General features: G+C 41.3%; 1 protein-coding gene across 3 annotated transcripts; it reads right to left on the reverse strand.

Moving 5' to 3' along the window:
- Window positions 1-1,249: 1,249 nt before the first annotated feature.
- LOC101860873 lies at window positions 1,250-20,496 on the reverse strand. 3 transcript variants are annotated; one of them, XM_005091887.3, is made up of 3 exons: window positions 20,323-20,496; window positions 4,621-4,738; window positions 1,250-1,730 (listed from the first exon to the last, which is right to left on the reverse strand). In XM_005091887.3, the coding sequence occupies exons 1-3, from the start codon at window positions 20,385-20,387 to the stop codon at window positions 1,323-1,325; spliced, it is 591 nt and encodes a 196-aa protein (XP_005091944.1). In that variant the 5' UTR covers window positions 20,388-20,496; the 3' UTR covers window positions 1,250-1,322. The 3 variants fall into 3 exon arrangements, with proteins under 3 accessions (XP_005091944.1, XP_012946926.1, XP_005091945.1); XM_013091472.2 differs by lacking the exon at window positions 20,323-20,496 and adding an exon at window positions 6,440-6,728; XM_005091888.3 differs by lacking the exon at window positions 20,323-20,496 and adding an exon at window positions 6,286-6,360.

Here is a 20,496-nt window from a genome sequence, read left to right on the forward strand (position 1 = left end):
ACTCATTGTAGGTCCTGGTTCAAGCCAAAGTGAGTTTTTCCACATTGATAAGACATGATACATCTTTATTGTCCAGATCCTGGCACATTGGTTTGGTTTTTTTTTACTACGCACGCACACACACACACACACACACACACACGCACACAAACACACACACACATACACACACTCTTCCACGCACGTCTGTGCTCAGTGCTCAAAACCAAATAACCAAAGAGATACAATAGTATGCTTGCACTCATAAACAGGATCACAGTTACATGCGTAATATAAACAATATTAATGTTATTAATATTAAGCTAGATAGATCTACATTCTCAGTACATATACAATATATTCTGATCGTAACTTAATGGTATTTCTGGTGCATGCTTTAAAGACAATATGACTTCATAAGTACATTCAGATGGTCCGATGATCAAGACACGAGTTACATAATGTTATTATTATTATAATGTATCACTCAGTGCGGTACATTTTTAGTACTTTCGTCCCCAAAATCGGCTCGGAGGAGTAGATATGTGGTTGTTGGGATTTAAAAAATTGATTTTGGTGTGGATAGTGTGTAATTATTAGTCATTCATGAACTTTATTACCAAGATGAAGTGTATGAACTGATGTTGTGGCAGCTCCCCTAACCTTCTATATAAATAGATCTAAACAAATATTGTATATATATATATAATGTTCTTTCTGTCCCGTATTCTATTCGTGTTATATGAATTGTACAACTCATTTCTTCAATGTCGTTTCAAGCTATTGTGCTGAGATGCAACTATTTACAGTAGAACACAGATACCTCGAATTCGTCGGGATCGGCTTCCGTAGATCGAGGGATATCTTACAAAGATAAAGAAGAAAAAACAAAACCCGGGACCGCATGCACAGTTCAGAGGATGCGTGATTTCTAGTCCTCTGTGTTCGACCTTTCTCTGTTATACTGTACCTATTTATTTGTTACAAAGATCGTTAAATAACAAGATAGTTCACTCCTCTCTCTGAACCAATTTAAAAAGTGCCTTCAAAATCGGGTGACGCCCTCTCCGGAAAAGAGTGGACTTGGCAATCAGAGTTACCCCACTTGTGTGAGAAATAATAAAAGTGAAACTAACTAGGAAACTGTGTTATCCCCATAGAGTTACCCCATGGTTATCCCTATTCTTCTTCTGGACAAACGAAATGCAGCTTCAAAACAAAGACTGCAGCGCCATCTGAACCAATGAACGGACTTCCGTTGACACTTTTTTGGCTGAGTGAACTATCTTGTTAGCCTATGTACGATCTTTGTTTGCTTCATCTATCGCTATCACTACTATGTATCAGTATGCGGCGACCACCGAACCAACGTGTCCTCTTCGACTGGATTTTCCCCTTAATTCGACCGGTTGCTGTTTTATTTGCGCCTCGTCGTCGCTTGAATTGCAGAGATCGAAGCTACTGATGCTGTGTTGTTGTTGGCCGATCTCCACAGTAGCTCCCAGCTCGAGTGAAGAGTGGTCAATGTGGAGAGGCCCCTCGTTCAAACTGATGACCAGTTGCTTATCTTTTCTGGGGGGACTCGTGGACCTTATGCTTGAGCCGGGCCTCTTGCTGCCACAAAACGAGCCTGTGTCGTTGCACTTGTGCTTCATGATTTTGTACATGAGCTCCAGGAGAGAGTGGGTCTCTTCCAGCTGACTTTTCTCTTGCAGCAGTTGTTTCTGCATCTCCATTAGTTCTGTGTTTTCCTGTACGAGAAAGTGAATAACAATAATGATAATAATAATGATAATGATAGATCTAATAATGATAATAATAATAATGATGATAATACATTGATAATAACCGTAAAATAACAGCAATAATAATGATAATAATAATAATAATAATAACAACAACAATAATGATAATGATAGTAATGATAATAATAATGATAGATCTAATCATAGTAGTAGTAATAATAATAATAATAATGATGATGATGATAATGAATTAATTCATAAACAGCATTAGTATAGCTGATATCCATGCTCGACAGCAAGCTCTATGCGCTATACAAATTATATTAATGTATATATTGTTACCCCAGCCGACTCCAAAACACTCAGAAACTTTTTCGGCTTCCAGGGAAGCATACAGTGCAAGCAGCAGATTAAGCGCTTAAACACTAACAAAATTACCGTTATTGAAATCATGTCTTGTTATAGACAATGATTTGAGAAATCACATGAAATTTGACCTTAAAAATAGTCCATGTTGTCTGTTTGAGTAAAGAATGGCCCATCAACACAGTGCATGTAATAGTCGTTTAATACCGGGGGGGGGGGGGGGGGGGGTATGACAGACAGCGAAGGGAAAAGAACAGAAGCAAGACCGACCAGGAACGCACTCCCGTGCCAATATTGTTTCCAGCAAGAAGTTCAATTCCAACTAATAAGAAAGCTTGAAAAGTGTGTCATCAGTTTAGCCGGCATCATGCTTTGTTAAGGTGCGAGTGACTTGTTCAAATCGCCATTAGGGCGTGCTTGAGCTTTGGCGATTTGAGGGAGCGGGAGTTTCAATGCTTTCTGCCTGTTTGGCTCAGTTTGATCCAAATGCGAAATTCAAACCAAAAAAGAAAAAAAGATCCCGAGCATAAAAAACATCTTTATCACACCTGTGAAATAGTAAGGCACCTCACCCCCCCCCCCCCCCCCCCCCAAACACACACACACACTCATCCCTTGATTCCAGGTTTCAATGCTCCCTGCCTGCTTGGCTCAGTTTGATCCAAATGCAAAATTCAAACCAAAAAAGAAAAATAAAGATCCCGAACATTAAAAAAAGCATCTCTGTCACACCTGTAAAATAGTAAGGCACCCCCTCCCCCCTCCCCCTCACACACGTGCATCCCTTGATTCCAAACGTATTAAATATGTCCCTCATTTAAAGTCGGAGCGTTTATTTTACTTAGTAAGTCAAAATCTGAAGTGTATGCGGGGAGGGGATGTGGTACTTGGACAATCTACTTCCTCTATGTCTACCACCCAGGCAAAGCTGTACCATGCAGACTGCTTTAAAAAGAGTCTGTCAAGACGAAAAACGCCATACATTGTACTATCAGAGATGACTGTTGACTTCGGAGGTCCCACTTCTTAAATTATAACCTCACAAACTGAAATAGGCGGTATAACCTGTGTAGTTACCATAACACATGTATTAATTAATATCATTGTCGGAAACAACAAGCACACACTTCGAGCAGAGGAGGGCTGTAATATATTATGATGTCATGTACTTTAAATTGCCTGAAGCTCCTAATGACTGTTGCTTATATCTCCTGTGTTACAGCGTATTTCCTTTTGTAATAGATGTATTAGTTAAATGAGAGGAGAAGAAAATACTTTTTTGTTTTTCTTTATGGATAATGAACAATTATAACCACTTAATGCTATGGTGCTGCTGATTCAGGTTCAATTCCTCAGTGATGTACACAACGTGGGTACGTGCCGTCTTACGTTTCTATGTCTCTACGCCTTCTTGGTACGATACTATCTGAGATGGACGTTAACATTCGAGACCCTTTCTCTTTATTAGTTTTTTGTGTATTGAGACTCGGCCCAGTGACAGAATCTTGCTATGTTTGACCCATGATAAGAGATATTTGCACTACGTGTACTTTTTTCCTTATGTTATGGAAATTTTATTTAACAAATGAGCGTTTTATAAGACGTGATGAGGGCCAATGGCCTTAAACACTGAATAAACTTACTTTCTTACTAACTGGTACTTTGCGTTGGGAGGGGCACAAGACCCAAATTAGCTGGACGGGGGACAGGATGGTAGGTGAAGTACAGTATTTGTAAATGTTTTACACCTGAACCTGCATCAACACAATTTTAGATCACTTAGGAGACGAGCTCTTTCTACCTTACCTGTCAGTGTCAGGGCCAGATCTTGCTACAGGGGATGCATCAGATCAACGGAGATATCTACTCGATAAAGATCTTCCCACGCAAGAATCGAACTCACGTCTTCTGCATGCAACAGGGGAGAGACTTGTGGGTCTTTTACACGTTCAGTTGAAACTGACAGTTGTCCGTTCTCTTTGTGATAAGAAAATGATACATGATGCAATTTCCACAAAAATTCTTTTTTGTGATCCTCAACGTCTAGCAAGAGAAAGTAATCCGCTAGTTATTTCGTTAATTTTGATACGCTGGTTCCGAATTTGATTGGGGGTTTTTTCTTCTTTTTTTCACGTAGTTTTCAATAAGTTTACAAACGTGAATATTATCACCAGCAAGCTGCAGACAGTCCCAAGGTCGGACACCAAAAAAATCAAGCTATGCCTGTTTTTAGTAACGGCTGATCAGTTGGACAGTCTGCCAGGTTTGATGAGATTGCGGCACGTGTCATTTTCTTATCACAAAGAGAACGGACAACTGTCAGTTTTAACTGGGCGTGTAATACAGTCATAACAGTTTCATCACAGATTTCGATGAGTAGAGGGGGAGGGGTGTTTTCAGTTAGATGTAAGCTCTTTATGCATATTTTGTTTTCCAGAACAGTTTATTCCAAATCATATATTAAATGTTACTCCTGAGGTGTCCTATTTCATGTGCACGTTGTACGCCTTATTAAAGTCATGGTGCTCACCTTTTCCAAATCGAATCGCATCTTCTTCTTACTCTCATACGATTTCTGCGCAGACCTCTTGTTCATCTCTCGTCTTCTCTCTCGTCGCTGCTCTTGGTCTTGATCTTGGATGATTTCCCTGCAACACAGAAGACCAGATAGTTTACTGTTAATTTTTACATCGTACGTAGGCCTACGTGTAGGTCTATATTATAGAGTTGCTATTTAACTATTTAAGGTACATTAATGTTTTTGTCAGATTCAATCAGCGATATTCTTGGAATTCGTTTTTCTCTGAACAGGGAAATTTTATTGTGCCGGAACGCTTTTGTGTTTAACGTCCCAAACGACACACCCCAGCCCTGCCTCTTGAGGCCAACTCTTGCTGAATAAGTTACAGCATCCCAACGTCAGTCGGCAGTACTCGATAAAGATATTCCACTTTTGAGTACATGTATCAAACTCGTGTCCTCTCTGTGCAACGACGAAGAGCTTGATATGTCACAGTCGCTCCTTCCGCATTTCTTCTTTTGGCTTTGGGTAATTCCACGAAAAATGAAACTGTGGTGACACATATATTGCTGAGATAAAGAACTGCTAAAAAAATTATAAACAGTGAAATAACCCCACCCCACCCCCACCCTCGGTTGTTGTTGTTGTTGTTGGGGGGGGGGTCGGTTGCTTTGATTTGTTTTGTTTTAGTTTCAGTAGGAGGATGGTTGCCTTAAAAAAAACTAATGGTTATATCATTGCTTAGAATTTTTTTCAGCAGGTAATCATCTCTGCATTGCGCGTACCTTAGTACTGTAGTTTCGTTTTTCATGGAATGGCCCAGGTAAAGGGTGCTTATACATGTGACTCGAGGGTCGCTTTTGACTTTGCGCAATTTTGTATAGCATAATGATATTTTGACTTTTGTGTAAACGGCTCTAATTACTGGAAGTTGGGTACAATCAGGCGCGGTTCTATAACCAGGCAAGACCAGCGGAGCCGGTCATTGTTAGTCAGCTGTAGCGGACAAAGAGATTGGCTACTGGCAATAAATAGTTCTTATTCAGTTTCAAGTAAATCCAAATTAATATTTATCAACGTTCTTAGCATGTTCCCTATAAAAATACGCTCAAAGAGACAATGAGGGCTCGCCGGTGTGTTTTCGTATCACAAAAACTCGTTTCTAAATCTCAGTTCATCTCGCTGGCTCACAAAGTTGTTTTTACCATCTGCTGTCACGATGCGCGCCTTCGTATCGCGCGCTCAGTGGTGATGTCAGCAAGCCCGGCAAAATTGGGCAATAGCCCTCAGAGTGGAAAGAGCTCGCATCAAGGACCTTACAACAAATAACCTCCTTGGCCCGCATGAAGATCACCTTTCTTGCCATTTTTGGCTCTTCTGTTGCTTTCAAAGGACAAGACTGTCTTGAATAGTATGTCTTATACTTTCACCGATAATATTTATCATTAAACCAGCCTCTAGTCACCGTCAGTTAACACGTACATGTACTGTCATAATGGCTCATATCTTTATCGCTAAATGAATTTTGAGACACCCATGGTTCTGTTTGGTGTTCTGTTCACCGCTTACTTCCTGCTAGGGCTGTACCCCGGTAGCAAACCCGCTCGTGCTCGCAAGCCCCTAGTTAAAGTCACAAACCTCAAATCACTAGGTCAAATCACCAAATCAAATTACCAGCATGATAAGCTGAGTCTAGCACAAACTGTAACCTCCTTGGTTTAGTCTAAACTTCAAGTCCACAGCAACTAGCAATCCGCGAAGCCACTCGTGTCAACTGTCAGACCCCTTCATCATCCCCACCCTGCTTGCAATCCGCGAAGCCACTTACGTCAGAAAAAGAGAGAGAGGGAGAGTGAGAGATCCCGTCCACAGTGTCACTGCGCGGCGTAGCTCTGTAGTCTGCTCGATTAATCGAAGGCTTTGCAAAGCAGCTGACAGCCCCAAGTCTCAAATCCCGTCCGCAGCAACACGCCCCATGATTCACACAGTACTGATTTGCGCTAGGCCTTGTGAATTGTCCCAGGACAAGCTCGAAACATGACCTGCTGACTTGTGCTGTCTCGATACACCGAGCGAGCGGCACGCCGCAGTACCACTCGATGGCGGCAAGACAGCTCGATGTGTTCAAACAGCAGTACCGCTCGCTGTGTGAACTTTGAACCGTGGAGGAAAGGAGAGGCTGGGCTTGTTTTGGTGAAGAGAGAAAGTTATTTTAACTTCCCACCGTTGATCAGCTAAGCGAATGGATAAGTGAGAGGGAACGTGGTATTGTAGTAACAGAGACCTAGGTTTCTGGTAGTAATAAGAATAAATAGACTTAGATTACCCTAGAATGGGAAACTCCGGGGGTCGTTGTGATTGATTTTTGTATCGTATGTATGTAACCTATTTTGTAGATGTGTTAAACTCACACTGACATAATACAGAACATTTAGGAGGCGGGCTAGGCCTACTTCAACCCAATGTCAGGACCAACCTGGGCTGAGAGGGAACAACGCCCCAGCAGAAAGACGTAGGTTCTCAGTAAAAAATTCTCCCCATACGGGAATCGAACTGAGGTCTTTTGCGTGCGACGATGAAGCGCTTGGCTCGTGCACATTAAAAATAAACAGGCCTTAACATCGTAAGAATAGCCGATCCAATATCAATTTTTAAGTGCATTGAATAGAGCTTTTTGTTTTTTACAACCGAACTATGTAAAAAAAATAAACGATCTTGCACTTTTGGTGCAAGCCTCTCAACGCAAATAACCAGAGAATCTTTTGTAATACATGTATGTACGGAGCCCACAGCAACGAAGGTTCGCGGCGTCACGACACAGTAGAGCAGGACTGTCCGCGAGTCACAACTCACCGGAAGTTCTCCCCGGTAGCAAGCGGAAGGCAAAGCAAATCACAAGCCTGCTCGCAAGCCTCTAGCGCGAGCCGTCCGCTGTTTTGCAAGCCTTCGATTAACCGAGCAGAATCCAGCCCTACTTCCTGCTACAACATTACATGGCCCCAAAAGCACACCCGGCGAGTTGGTGGTTTGGCCAGTCTTTTTATATAACAGGAGTTTTAACGGAGGTGAGAGTCGAGGGTCGACTTGCGAACGGCACTAAGCTGTCAGTCTGGACCTCACCGCCCTTCCCCCCTCCCCCCTCCCTTTTCCCCCTTTTCCGTTCTCACCAAGCCCGACTCTGTGTTCTCAAATTAATATTTTGTTTTAGTTTGTTTAGTATAGGGTTTTACGGCGCTCGCAAGGCTATCTCGCTTATTACAGGATAGAACTTTACCAAATTTCACTCATATGACAGGCATAGTAAGGAGTCTTAAAATCTCCAATCAAATTTGAGAAAAAAAGTTTCGTTTCCATGGATACGGCGGCTATATTGGATTTTGTTGACATGTCTTACGTAATGAATACAGCACTTATCGCTCATGGAAATTGATTGGGGTTTGTTGTTTTTTTTGCATGCGTGTTAAAAAAAATTAGATCTAAAAATGTATCTGTTGTTTTTTTCCTAAACGAATTAGAAAATTTTTAATGAATTTTTTCCTGAGGTAGAATTCAAGTTTGCAAAAAATCCGTGAAAATCCACACTGCAGACACCACCAACAAAAATCTATTCATATATCACAAATTCATTAGACATATATTTACTATTAAATCTTCTCTTCATTCTGTGAAATTTCATGAAGATTGGATGAAAAATGGTGGAGTTATTCAAAAAAGTATAGAGAAAAGTCGCGTTTTAGGAAAACGGCCGATAAGAAAAATAAAATATTTACTTTATGAGGATATGGCGGTCACAAACATACCGAGTATGGGCAAAATTCTGTGTTTTGTGGGTTCTTATGCGATGAAATAGTTGTAGGAGAGGCTGAGGAAGCTAATAATGCCTACAACTCAAATTCCATAATTTTGAGCCGAATCTTGACTTTGGGGGTGTTCCCCCACCCACCCGTGTGTCCCCCCCCCCTTAAACAGAGATTGGAAATTTTTGTGTGCTTGCTTTATTCAATGCGTGGGCCTATGCGTCATGCGTTAAGTGCATTGTAGTTGTAGGCCTATTGTTTCGGATTCTGCTTAGACTTGGTCTTCTTGGCACAGCGTCAGTCGTGTGGTATCAACTTGGTTCTAAGTTTCTTCAGACTACTGTTAATCAGCTCGTTAACATTATCGTTAATTACATTTAAAAATTTAGTTGAAGGGGATCACGTTCCCAAGGGCTCTTCGTGTGTTTGTGTTTGTGCTGTTTTGTGAAAAGGTAGGGGGTGGGGGTGGGGTGGAAACAAAGATATAGAGGTATAAAATGCGTTTCTGTGCGTATGTGTCTGAGAGGACAGGGGGAGGGGGTGAGAGGAAGACCAAGGGGGTTGGAGGTTGTGGTAGGGTGGGAGGGAGGGGGATGGGAGTGAGAGAGAAGATCAATAATATGAATGATAGCTGGTCAGGTTCACAAACCACGAGCCGCCCCTGGGTACAATATTCCAATTTATCCATTTGCTTATTCGAACATCTATTCAGCGCACGCTATCTCTTCTAAAAATATTTCTTCTCTAATCACAAAATACACAGCGGGTGGTTGGCGGGTACTCTGGTGTGGTTTGCTCATTCTTTCCTATCAAACAACTATCGTCCTTATCTGTCCTTTTTTGTGTATGTTGCTTTCTTGTAACACTTCTGCTAATCTTCAGCACGTATACGACCTTATTGTGTTGCAAATGTCGTAAACTTCTTATTAAAACTAAAACAAAACAAATACAGATTACGTTCATAACGACGTTTTGTTTCGTCTCTCAAAAAACAAAGGCGTGGCACATTCCTGAATTTAAGAACAACCGTTGCTTTTAATATACTGTAGACATAATAGCCAAAGATAGTAGCCTACATAACAAGATGGGCCACTTCTGTCTTTGAGCCAATTAAAAAAGTGTCCTCAAAATTTGGTGGCGCCCTCTTCACAAAAGCGCACTCTTTGCGAACAGAGTTACCCTACTTGAGTTTTTAAAAATCAAAGTGTTACTAGCAAGTTTTGGGATAAATTTCGGAAGAACGCTTTTTTTAAATGATTACGCTGACAAAAAACCTCTTCCCGAGGAAGGGGTGATGGTTTTCTTCGTTTAATTTGACTTTAGAATGAAAGGCGAGAGGTCATTAAAATTTTTAAAAACTAAAACTCCGCACTGAACGTACCCGAACTGCTGATGAACAGCAGTCGATCTGCGCACGCAAGGAGGTGCTATTCCTATTCTTCTTCTCGAAGAACGAAAGAGAGCTTCAAAACAGACTGCAACGCCATCTGAAGCAAAGAGCATACTTCCTGCGGACACTTTTTTGGTTGAGTGGCCCATCTTGTTATTTACTATCTTTGTAATAGCCTATGTCACTCCCTAAAATGTTTTTGTCTTGCACTTCCTTTTTCTTTCTCATTTTTTTTCTGAAACAATTATTAAAGTGCGCCCCTGGCGCTGTTACTTGACATCTTACGTAGGTAATGTGTTGTTTCTAAAAAATTTACGTCAGAGCGACCTGTCTTATAGAATACCATTTGTTGGAATCAGTTAGATCTACTTCATAGGTCGCCTATAGAATAACAATTTTCAAAGTCTGAAGCAGATAAACTGGCATTCACACAATGTACACTGGATTCATTTTGGCATGTGTCCCACCGTAAGACTGGTTTGCTATTACACGCAATGATTTAACTGAATGTGAACCGGATCTCAGAAACACATGCACACAGCGCTGTCAACACCTCGGAAAGTCGGGAATCCCATGCATTAAATCACCGTTATTGTGTTGATATGCTTCTCCTTAGACAAACTCAACCTAACGGTTTTTATGCATTGTTTGTAATCATTTACGAAGAAGTATCGAAAGCTGCTTTGACCACTCGCTTTCTAAAAATAATTTCACTTTGCCAACACCCCCCCCCCCTCTCTCTCTCTCTCTCTCTCTCTCTCTCTCTCTCTCTCTCTCTCTCTCTCTCTCTCTCTCTCTCTCTCTCTCTCTCTCTCTCTCTCTCTCTCCTCCAGTACATAATGAAAATAAAACTGAAACTCAACTACTTTGGGCATATTAATCGCCATGAGTCACTCGAGGTACATTCTGGAAGCAAAGGTAGATGGGAAAAGGGGAAGTGGAAGACCTAACAGAAGATGGAAATAGGACACAGATAGCTGACTTGAAACCAAATAGCTCACGCAGACAGAACAGCAAGGAATGTTTTATGCAGAAAAGTTTATGAAACTGGCTTATTTTCTCTCTCTCTCTCTCTCTCTCTCTCTCTCTCTCTCTCTCTCTCTCTCTCTTGTATGTCTGTATAGTATATACTGGGTTTGTGGAGGGGGTAAAAAGAGATTTGCAAAGAGAGGCAGAGAGAGAGAGAGAGAGAGAGAGAGAGAGAGACAGACAGACAGACAGACAGACAGACAGACAGACAGACAGAGACAAAGACAGAGAAACAGGGAGGGAGAGAGACAGACAGAGACACAGAGACACACGGAGACACACAGAGAGAGAGAGAGAGAGAGAGAGAGAGAGAGAGAGAGAGAGAGAGAGAGAGAGAGAGACAGAGACAGAGACAGAGACAGAGAGAGACAGGGAGACAGAGAGAGAGAAAGAAATTGGGGCGGGGGTTGGCGTGTAATTGATTAAAAGTCAGTACTTTATTACGACCGTTCAATTTATCGCGTGATAATTATGGTGTTTGGTGTGAAACCGACGGTGCGTTTGTTGCATATAAAACTGTGTTACCAAAATGGCCCCAAAAAGACATTTGTTATTTTATTTTATTTTGACTTTACGGAGTCAAAGCCATTGGCTTGTCCGAATTTTTCGGGCGCTTCCTGATATTGGCATTAGTCTTGCCACGGAGCCAAGCCGTGGGAAATCGCTTACACACATTTTAGATCTCATTTTTTAAAAATGTTGGTGGTGGTGCTGGTAGGTTGTTGTTGTTTTTTTTTTGGGGGGGGGTGGTGGATGAGCTGGAGTTTGGACGTCGGCTCTTGGCCTGGGTGGAGCGGGGCTTTCCAGACTTGGGCGACTCTGCTGGTTTGTGTGTGTGCGTGAGTGTATATGTGTATGTATGTGAGTGTGTGTTAGAGAGAGAGAGAGAGAGGGGGGGGGGGGGGGGTAGAGTATAATATCGTCTCCGGTGAACGTAAGCCCCATTCAGATAAAATCACACGGTTGGTTTAAGATTTTTTGTAAATCTCGAGCGTCGATATCCGAGGCAGACACTGCAGCAGTTACAAAACGCTTTTCTCAAGTTGATTCAGCCTGTTGAGCAATTGCCAGCAATTACATGTAGGCCTGTTCAGAGACCGCATTTGTTCTCCTTTTTTTTTTGGGGGGGGGGTTAGTATTTACGGCGCTCGCACTGCATAAGGTCATATGAGCGCGCGGGACACTTTAAACATTTTCAGTTGGTAGGACATTTGGAATTTTGCCCGGGTGGTGGCCGAAGTCTACTCTTATCGATTTTGGACCACCAAGGGATCTTTTACGTGCGCAACTTGCAAATGGCACCTCCGAGATTTTTCGCCCTTTTCCAAGAAGGCTAGGTATAGAATTTTCCTACCAGATCATCAGGGGTGTGGCTGAAAGACAGCAGTAAGAAGGAGCCAAGGAGTAGGATCAGAAAGGCTGCGGAAAGAGTCAGGAGCCCAGAGGAAGGGGCAAAGGAGGTGAGGGGTGGGGGCAGAAAGTGGAGTCGAAAGGAAACGTCAAATCATTACTTGAGACCAGGAGAGGAGGTGAAAGGAGACAATTTAGAGATAAGAAAAATTTCCGTCGCTATCTGGATTCGAACCTGTGGCCCCTTGAATGAGAGGCGAACACCTTAACGTCTAGGCCACGAGAGCCCCCGACCGCATTTATAATCAATGGGCATAGCCGTAGCATAGTTGAAAGTGAAATATTGTCCTGATTTAGATCTACAGTTTTCTTCTATCGGTTTCTTGCCTTTATAATTTCCCCCTTTTATCCATGTTTCAGATGGTGTAGGACATAGAATTTCTCAATGCATCAGCTTGTATTGAAACTGCGCCAAATGCTTTTCTTGTTCTTAAACTGCTTAAGTTTGAATGATGCACGTTCACTTTTTTATTTTAAAGAGAGAGAAACAGTCAACAGCGGACATCAATTCTGATTTATTTGTTGTTTTTTAATCGGTAAGTGTTTTACGGCACTCGCAACTGCATAAGGTCATATGAGGGCGCGGGACACATCAAACATTTTCAGCTGGTGGAAAATTTTGAATTTTGCTCGGGTGGCGACCGAAGCCTACTCCTACCGATTTTGGACCACCAATGGATCTTTAACGTGCGCTTTCAGGTGTGTGGCTGAAAGACAGCAGTAAGAGAAAAAGCCAAGGAGTAGCCGTGGAAAGGCTCCAGAGGAGGGGGCAAAGGAGGTGAGGGCGTGGGGGTAGAAAGTGGAGACGAAAGCAGACGACAGAACATTGTTAAAGAGCAGGAACGGATGGGAAAGAAGAAAATTTTAGAGAACAAAACTTTCGTCACAATCCAGATTCGAACCCGGGACCTATTGAATGAGAGGCGAACACCTTAACCTCTAGACCACAAGAGCACCCCCCCCCCCCCCTATCAATTCTGAGGATTTTCAGAGGTGTTATTTTAAGACTTTAGAGACGGTTTTCGCTTTGTAAACCTCTTGAGCTCAGTTTGTTTGATTTTTTGTTTGATTGTTTGTTTGATTGTTTGTTTGTTTGTTTGTTTGTTTTGTTTTGTTTATTCGTTTGCTTGTTTGTTTTTGGGGGTGCAAAATTCAATATAGTACTTTTTGAGGACACTGGTTGACTATCTGATTGAAATCAGGTGAGAAATGTTTTCTGTCTGGGAGATTTCGGAAGCTAATACTAATATCTCAAAGATGTAATTAAGAAATTTGCGGTTGTTGATGTGTGTGTGTGTGTGTGTGTGTGTGTGTGTGTGTGTGTGTGTGTGTGTGTGTGTGTGTTACGCCGACAGACAGACAGGCAGACAGATAGCGGGGAAGGGGGAGTGTGTGGGTGTGGGTGTGATTCTGTGCATGGCATCGCTGTCTTCGTAAAATGTGGGTTGCCTCTGCCAAATCAAGTATGCGCAGCTTTTAATAGCGAATGAGATCAAACATACGTGGATTTTAAAATAGAATATGTGAGGCATCGTGGTAAGATCAGGCGCTCGTCAAAATAATGAAATCGAAGAACCGGGCATTTCCCGCTAGTTTTGGCAATTTTTATCGAATTTGTGGGTTTTAGCTGAGCACCGTAAATGTCCATTTAAAACCACATTTCTCTGTTGATTTTACTTTAAAAATTGTTGCTGAAAGACACAAAAAATGTATATTTTCAGTTTCCAAGGAATATTAGGCTATGCAGGTTGCCAAACTTTGGCGGCCATTTTCTCGCTATATTTGCCTCTGAAAACAGGCCATCCCCATTTTCTCCATTTGCAAATACTGTATCTTGACTTATAATTTAACATAGATGGATACTTTTTCCATCAAAAGCCAGACTATTGAACAAGCTTTAAGGTAATACTAAAAACTAAAGATGCCCAAAAACTGACGAGCGCCTGATTCCACCGTGTTGTAACACATATGGTTGTGACGATTGCTAAAACGTTTATTTACTCTGTGTAAATCATAATGAGTAATAACTAAAAGAACAGCTGTACCCTTTCGTATATCACGATTAAAGGGAGACCTTCACCCGCCCAACCTGATATTGTTTTTTTACACATAGCTTTGAGAGATTGCACCATCCATGAACGTCAGCTTTATTCATAGACCGACAGTACACGTAATATGTTTGATTGCCAACTGGTTATGCGTTTTTATTCTTTTTTGTTTGTTTGTTTGGTTTGGTTTTTCGTTTGTTTGTGTTTGTGTTTGTCTGGTGGGGGGGGGGGGGGGGGGAGGGGGTTACGCAAATGCTTTATTTTGAGGCTCGTTTGCTTATTTGATTAGAGACAATGTTTAGAGATGATTTGCGTTTGCTTATCTAATTTTTAAAAAAAAATTTTTTGGCATGTGTGTATGTTTGTTGATTTTTCTTATTTTATGGTTCAATGTTGTTTTCTTCAGTGCAGGTTATTAGACTTACAGTTTCCGTGAACTATCCGTCTTTATGCCTTGACTTTATCTCAGATGCGCACTCGTGCTGGTTTGCTGTCTACAACAACAACAGCAACGCTGCCTTCGACGACTCTGATTACACACTAGATGGTCAAATAGGGGACTATTATTATTACATGTATTATAATCTGTCCCCGTGGTTTTATGCACCACGCATAATTTAGCAAAATTTGATATTCTTTTTTTTGTGGGTATAATCTCTTATTATTTTCCTTCATCACTCTTTGTTAAAATTAACAGAATCGCATAATTTCACATTTTTGGGCTCAGTTTGCATAATTTCATGTTGTTTTTTTTTTTTACATTAATCCACGGGGACAGTATTATGTTCCTGTAATAGTTCCACCTTCCATGAAAGTTTTGAGGGCCAAAATGGGGACAGTTTTGAACGAAAAATTTGACCAAAAAAAGTCAATACTAGAGAAGCTGTAGTGGGTGGTTGGTGGGTGCTCTGGTGTGGTTTGCTCCTTCTTTCCTATCAAACATCTATGGTCCTGGTCTGCTCCTTCTTTTTTAGTATTTGTTACTCTCTTGCAACACCTCTAATCTTTGGCACTTATATGACCTTATTGTGTAGCTAGTGCCCTAAAACTCTTACTAAAACTACGAGAAGCTGAAGACCCTGCTCTTACTTAACAGGTTATACAATTTTTGTCCAGTTGGGTCAACAGAGTTTTTTAAGAAATCTGTTTTTTGGGGGGGTTTTCGGGGGTGGGGGGGGGGGGGGCGTACATACCAATTGCTTGCATTCTTATTCCTATTTACTGACCATTTTTGGGTGGGTTTTTTTGGTTAGTTGATTTGTCACTTGATTTTCTGCTTTTAAAAAATTATTTGTTGATTGAATTGATACTTCTGCTGTTTGTTTATTGGGTTTTTTTTCTTAGTAAAGAGGGGGGGGGGGGGTAGTCCTCGCCTTAAACTTCGAAACTTTGTTCCGTCCCAAGTGAGAACGTTATGTACTTGATATAGTCTGTGTATCATTCATATCTCCAATGTCTGATTCATATCCACCATCCCCCAACCGCCCCAATCCTCTTCGATCTCTCTTATCTCTCTCTGTCTCTCTGTCTCTCTGTCTCTCTGTCTCTCTGCCCCCCCTCTCTCTCTGTCTCTCTCTGTCTCTCTCTGTCTCTCTCTGTCTCTCTCTCTCTCTCTCTCTCTCTCTCTCTCTCTCTCTCTCTCTCTCTCTCTCTCTACTTTCTTTCTTTTTTAATTCTTCCAATTCCAGAATATCTTATTAGGTGGGATATACTAGATGGACCTGTTGAGCTCAAAGCTTGACAAAATGCTTCATAGTTCTGTTTGCATTTAAACATAACATAGGCTCAACCCCAAGGCCATATGAATCCATAGGCCTATCTTACTTTCAATGTTATACCGGCGTCGCCCTCCTAGATGAGCTGTCGGGTAAACGCACATTTAATTTATTTTTTATTTTTTATTTACTTATTTTTTTATGGTTAGTGTTTTACGGCCGCAACTGCATACGGTTATATGAGCGCGCGGGACACATTAAACATTTTCAGTTGGTAAGAAATTAAAAATTTTGCCAGGGTGGCGGCTGAAGCCTACTCTCGATTTTGGACCACCAATGGATCTTTAATGTGCGCAAGTTGCACTCCGGGATTTTTTGCCCTTTTCCGAGAAGGCTAGGTGGAGGTCTTTCCTACCATAAGATCAGGGGTGTGGCTGAAAGACAGCAGTAAGAAGGAGCCAAGGAGTAGCAGTAGAAAGGCTGCAGAAAGAGTCCGGAGCCCAGGAGAGGGGGCAAAAGAGGTGCGGGGTAGGGACAGAAAGTGGAGACGAAAGCAGACGACATAACATTGCTAGAGAGCAGGGAAGGAGGTGAAAGGAGATAATTTTAGAGAAGATAAATTTCCGTCGCTATCCGGATTCGAACCCGTGACTTATTGAATGAGAAGCGAGCACCTTAGCCTCTTGACCACGAGAACCCCCCAAACACACAACTGATTATACATCGTGTTAACATTATACATGTATACTTGTCTCATTCTGTCGGATAAACGCATAAATGGTCTGAGATTGTGTGAACATGCCATGTTGCAGTCTCGATCTGTCACAAATTATCTCAGACTGCGTGAAAATGACATACAACAGTTTCTCTTTGTCTATAGCCGCACGAGTAATCTCAGATTGTATGAATATTTCATGTTTTTCTTTTATTTATTCTCGGATACAATTGATCTCAGATAGTGTGAACATTTTTCATGCTTTTCTTATTAATTTTCGGATGAACGCACAAGTGATCCCAGATAGTGTGAATAGTTCATGTTGCAGTCTTATTCTTTATGCCTTCCATAAGGGTATGTAAAAGAGAGTAAGCATGCATACCGCTTCAAAGCAAACAGATTCACGAAGTGAGCTGCCTTTGAAAAGTGTACAATTTCAGAATTAGTTTCGCATGCTTAAATAACAGAAAGACGCTCATCTAAAAACCATGTCATCAGCATGCCGAAAGGAGAACAAATACAGCAGTTTTAAGCAAGTTGATTATTTGAAAACGTTACTTTCCAAAAAGAGAATGACAAACGTCACGTACAGTGGTCTATGCCACTAGAAACAGCCAGGAAAGAGGAAAGGGGGAAGAAAAAAACAACCATTATCTATCGGACAATGTGGAATGAACAGCATAAAAATCTCCCATTTACAAGACTAGCTAAGTATGCAAACTAACAGAGAGTCCTGGGAGCCTTTTTCTGCTTCGTGACTCGGATCTTGCATCAGAAAAGGGTATTTCTAAGTCAGATTACTGTGAATAGCGTAATTCGGGTGATATGCAGTTACTACAATAATGTTCTTCTGTAAAACTAAAAGACTAATTGTGATTAGTTCAGTTTACACATACTTAGAACAAGGAACCGAATGGGGGGGGGCGTACATACCAATTGCTTGCATTCTATTCCTATTTACTGACCATTTTTGGGTGGGTTTTTTTGGTTAGTTGATTTGTCACTTGATTTTCTGCTTTTAAAAAATTATTTGTTGATTGAATTGATACTTCTGCTGTTTGTTTATTGGGTTTTTTTTCTTAGTAAAGAGGGGGGGGGGGTAGTCCTCGCCTTAAACTTCGAAACTTTGTTCCGTCCCAAGTGAGAACGTTATGTACTTGATATAGTCTGTGTATCATTCATATCTCCAATGTCTGATTCATATCCACCATCCCCCAACCGCCCCAATCCTCTTCGATCTCTCTTATCTCTCTCTGTCTCTCTGTCTCTCTGTCTCTCTGTCTCTCTGCCCCCCCTCTCTCTCTGTCTCTCTCTGTCTCTCTCTGTCTCTCTCTGTCTCTCTCTCTCTCTCTCTCTCTCTCTCTCTCTCTCTCTCTCTCTCTCTCTCTCTCTACTTTCTTTCTTTTTTAATTCTTCCAATTCCAGAATATCTTATTAGGTGGGATATACTAGATGGACCTGTTGAGCTCAAAGCTTGACAAAATGCTTCATAGTTCTGTTTGCATTTAAACATAACATAGGCTCAACCCCAAGGCCATATGAATCCATAGGCCTATCTTACTTTCAATGTTATACCGGCGTCGCCCTCCTAGATGAGCTGTCGGGTAAACGCACATTTAATTTATTTTTTATTTTTTATTTACTTATTTTTTTATGGTTAGTGTTTTGCGGCGGCAACTGCATACGGTTATATGAGCGCGCGGGACACATTAAACATTTTCAGTTGGTAAGAAATTAAAAATTTTGCCAGGGTGGCGGCTGAAGCCTACTCTCGATTTTGGACCACCAATGGATCTTTAATGTGCGCAAGTTGCACTCCGGGATTTTTTGCCCTTTTCCGAGAAGGCTAGGTGGAGGTCTTTCCTACCATAAGATCAGGGGTGTGGCTGAAGGACAGCAATAAGAAGGAGCCAAGGAGTAGCAGTAGAAAGGCCGCAGAAAGAGTCCGGAGCCCAGGAGAGGGGGCAAAAGAGGTGCGGGGTAGGGACAGAAAGTGGAGACGAAAGCAGACGACATAACATTGCTAGAGAGCAGGGAAGGAGGTGAAAGGAGATAATTTTAGAGAAGATAAATTTCCGTCGCTATCCGGATTCGAACCCGTGACTTATTGAATGAGAAGCGAGCACCTTAGCCTCTTGACCACGAGAACCCCCCAAACACACAACTGATTATACATCGTGTTAACATTATACATGTATACTTGTCTCATTCTGTCGGATAAACGCATAAATGGTCTGAGATTGTGTGAACATGCCATGTTGCAGTCTCGATCTGTCACAAATTATCTCAGACTGCGTGAAAATGACATACAACAGTTTCTCTTTGTCTATAGCCGCACGAGTAATCTCAGATTGTATGAATATTTCATGTTTTTCTTTTATTTATTCTCGGATACAATTGATCTCAGATAGTGTGAACATTTTTCATGCTTTTCTTATTAATTTTCGGATGAACGCACAAGTGATCCCAGATAGTGTGAATAGTTCATGTTGCAGTCTTATTCTTTATGCCTTCCATAAGGGTATGTAAAAGAGAGTAAGCATGCATACCGCTTCAAAGCAAACAGATTCACGAAGTGAGCTGCCTTTGAAAAGTGTACAATTTCAGAATTAGTTTCGCATGCTTAAATAACAGAAAGACGCTCATCTAAAAACCATGTCATCAGCATGCCGAAAGGAGAACAAATACAGCAGTTTTAAGCAAGTTGATTATTTGAAAACGTTACTTTCCAAAAAGAGAATGACAAACGTCACGTACAGTGGTCTATGCCACTAGAAACAGCCAGGAAAGAGGAAAGGGGGAAGAAAAAAACAACCATTATCTATCGGACAATGTGGAATGAACAGCATAAAAATCTCCCATTTACAAGACTAGCTAAGTATGCAAACTAACAGAGAGTCCTGGGAGCCTTTTTCTGCTTCGTGACTCGGATCTTGCATCAGAAAAGGGTATTTCTAAGTCAGATTACTGTGAATAGCGTAATTCGGGTGATATGCAGTTACTACAATAATGTTCTTCTGTAAAACTAAAAGACTAATTGTGATTAGTTCAGTTTACACATACTTAGAACAAGGAACCGAATTAAGCTGCAGTTTGTCTGAAGACAGTTATCACTTCCATATGTTTTTTAAAATTATATCTTTTATTTTTATTTTTTTATTTTGTGTGAGGGGGGGGGGGTGCCTTTTTGTTAGCTGGAAGGAGGGGACATAGCTTGATAATTTTTTATTACGCCTGTACCCCCTGCAAGCATTATATTACCTTTATTAAAGAAATATTTGTTACTGCTGTGCAAACAAACTGTTCAAAACAAGAAGAAATTCAATCGTAATTTATACAATAAGCAAGCTTGAGCATGAACGCGGGGAGTAACTTATAAACTATAAACTAATACTTTAAGGTCTATTATAGCCGCTCTGTGGAACATTTTCGGTATTTTAGCAATAACGTTTCCCATGCCGGTATTAACAATAAATAAAACAGGTTCAGTATTAACAATAAACGTAGCAACAGAGAGCAGAGACCGGTCACAGAGTCGCAACGTCCCCCTCTGTTTTAGACCGTGGTCACTAAGTCACTATAATAATGTAGTAAATTTCTTACTCACCCAGATGTTGGTGTAACTTCTTTAGAGCAGGCATTGTCCGAATTCAAAATCGAACAAATCGGCATGTTGAATGATCGTTAGAGACTGCACTGTTTTCCGTATACCTAGGAAACCTACAGTAGACCTCTCGCTCCTTTCTTCTGGGAAAAATGAAAGCGTTGTTTGCTGGTGCAG

This window comes from Aplysia californica, unplaced genomic scaffold, assembly GCF_000002075.1.
Source record: "Aplysia californica isolate F4 #8 unplaced genomic scaffold, AplCal3.0 scaffold00037, whole genome shotgun sequence".
In the NCBI taxonomy this organism is placed as follows: Eukaryota; Metazoa; Mollusca; class Gastropoda; order Aplysiida; family Aplysiidae; genus Aplysia; species Aplysia californica.

Bases quoted from the DNA above. Each gene is read 5' to 3' on its own strand.
- LOC101860873 (XM_005091887.3), bottom strand. From the start codon at position 20,387: ATGCCGATTTGTTCGATTTTGAATTCGGACAATGCCTGCTCTAAAGAA. The intron at 4,739-20,322 runs GTGAGTAAGAAA...TCTGTGTTGCAG, and splicing joins GAAGTTACACCAACATCTGG to GGAAATCATCCAAGATCAAG. The intron at 1,731-4,620 runs GTGAGCACCATG...TTTCTCGTACAG, and splicing joins TGCGATTCGATTTGGAAAAG to GAAAACACAGAACTAATGGA.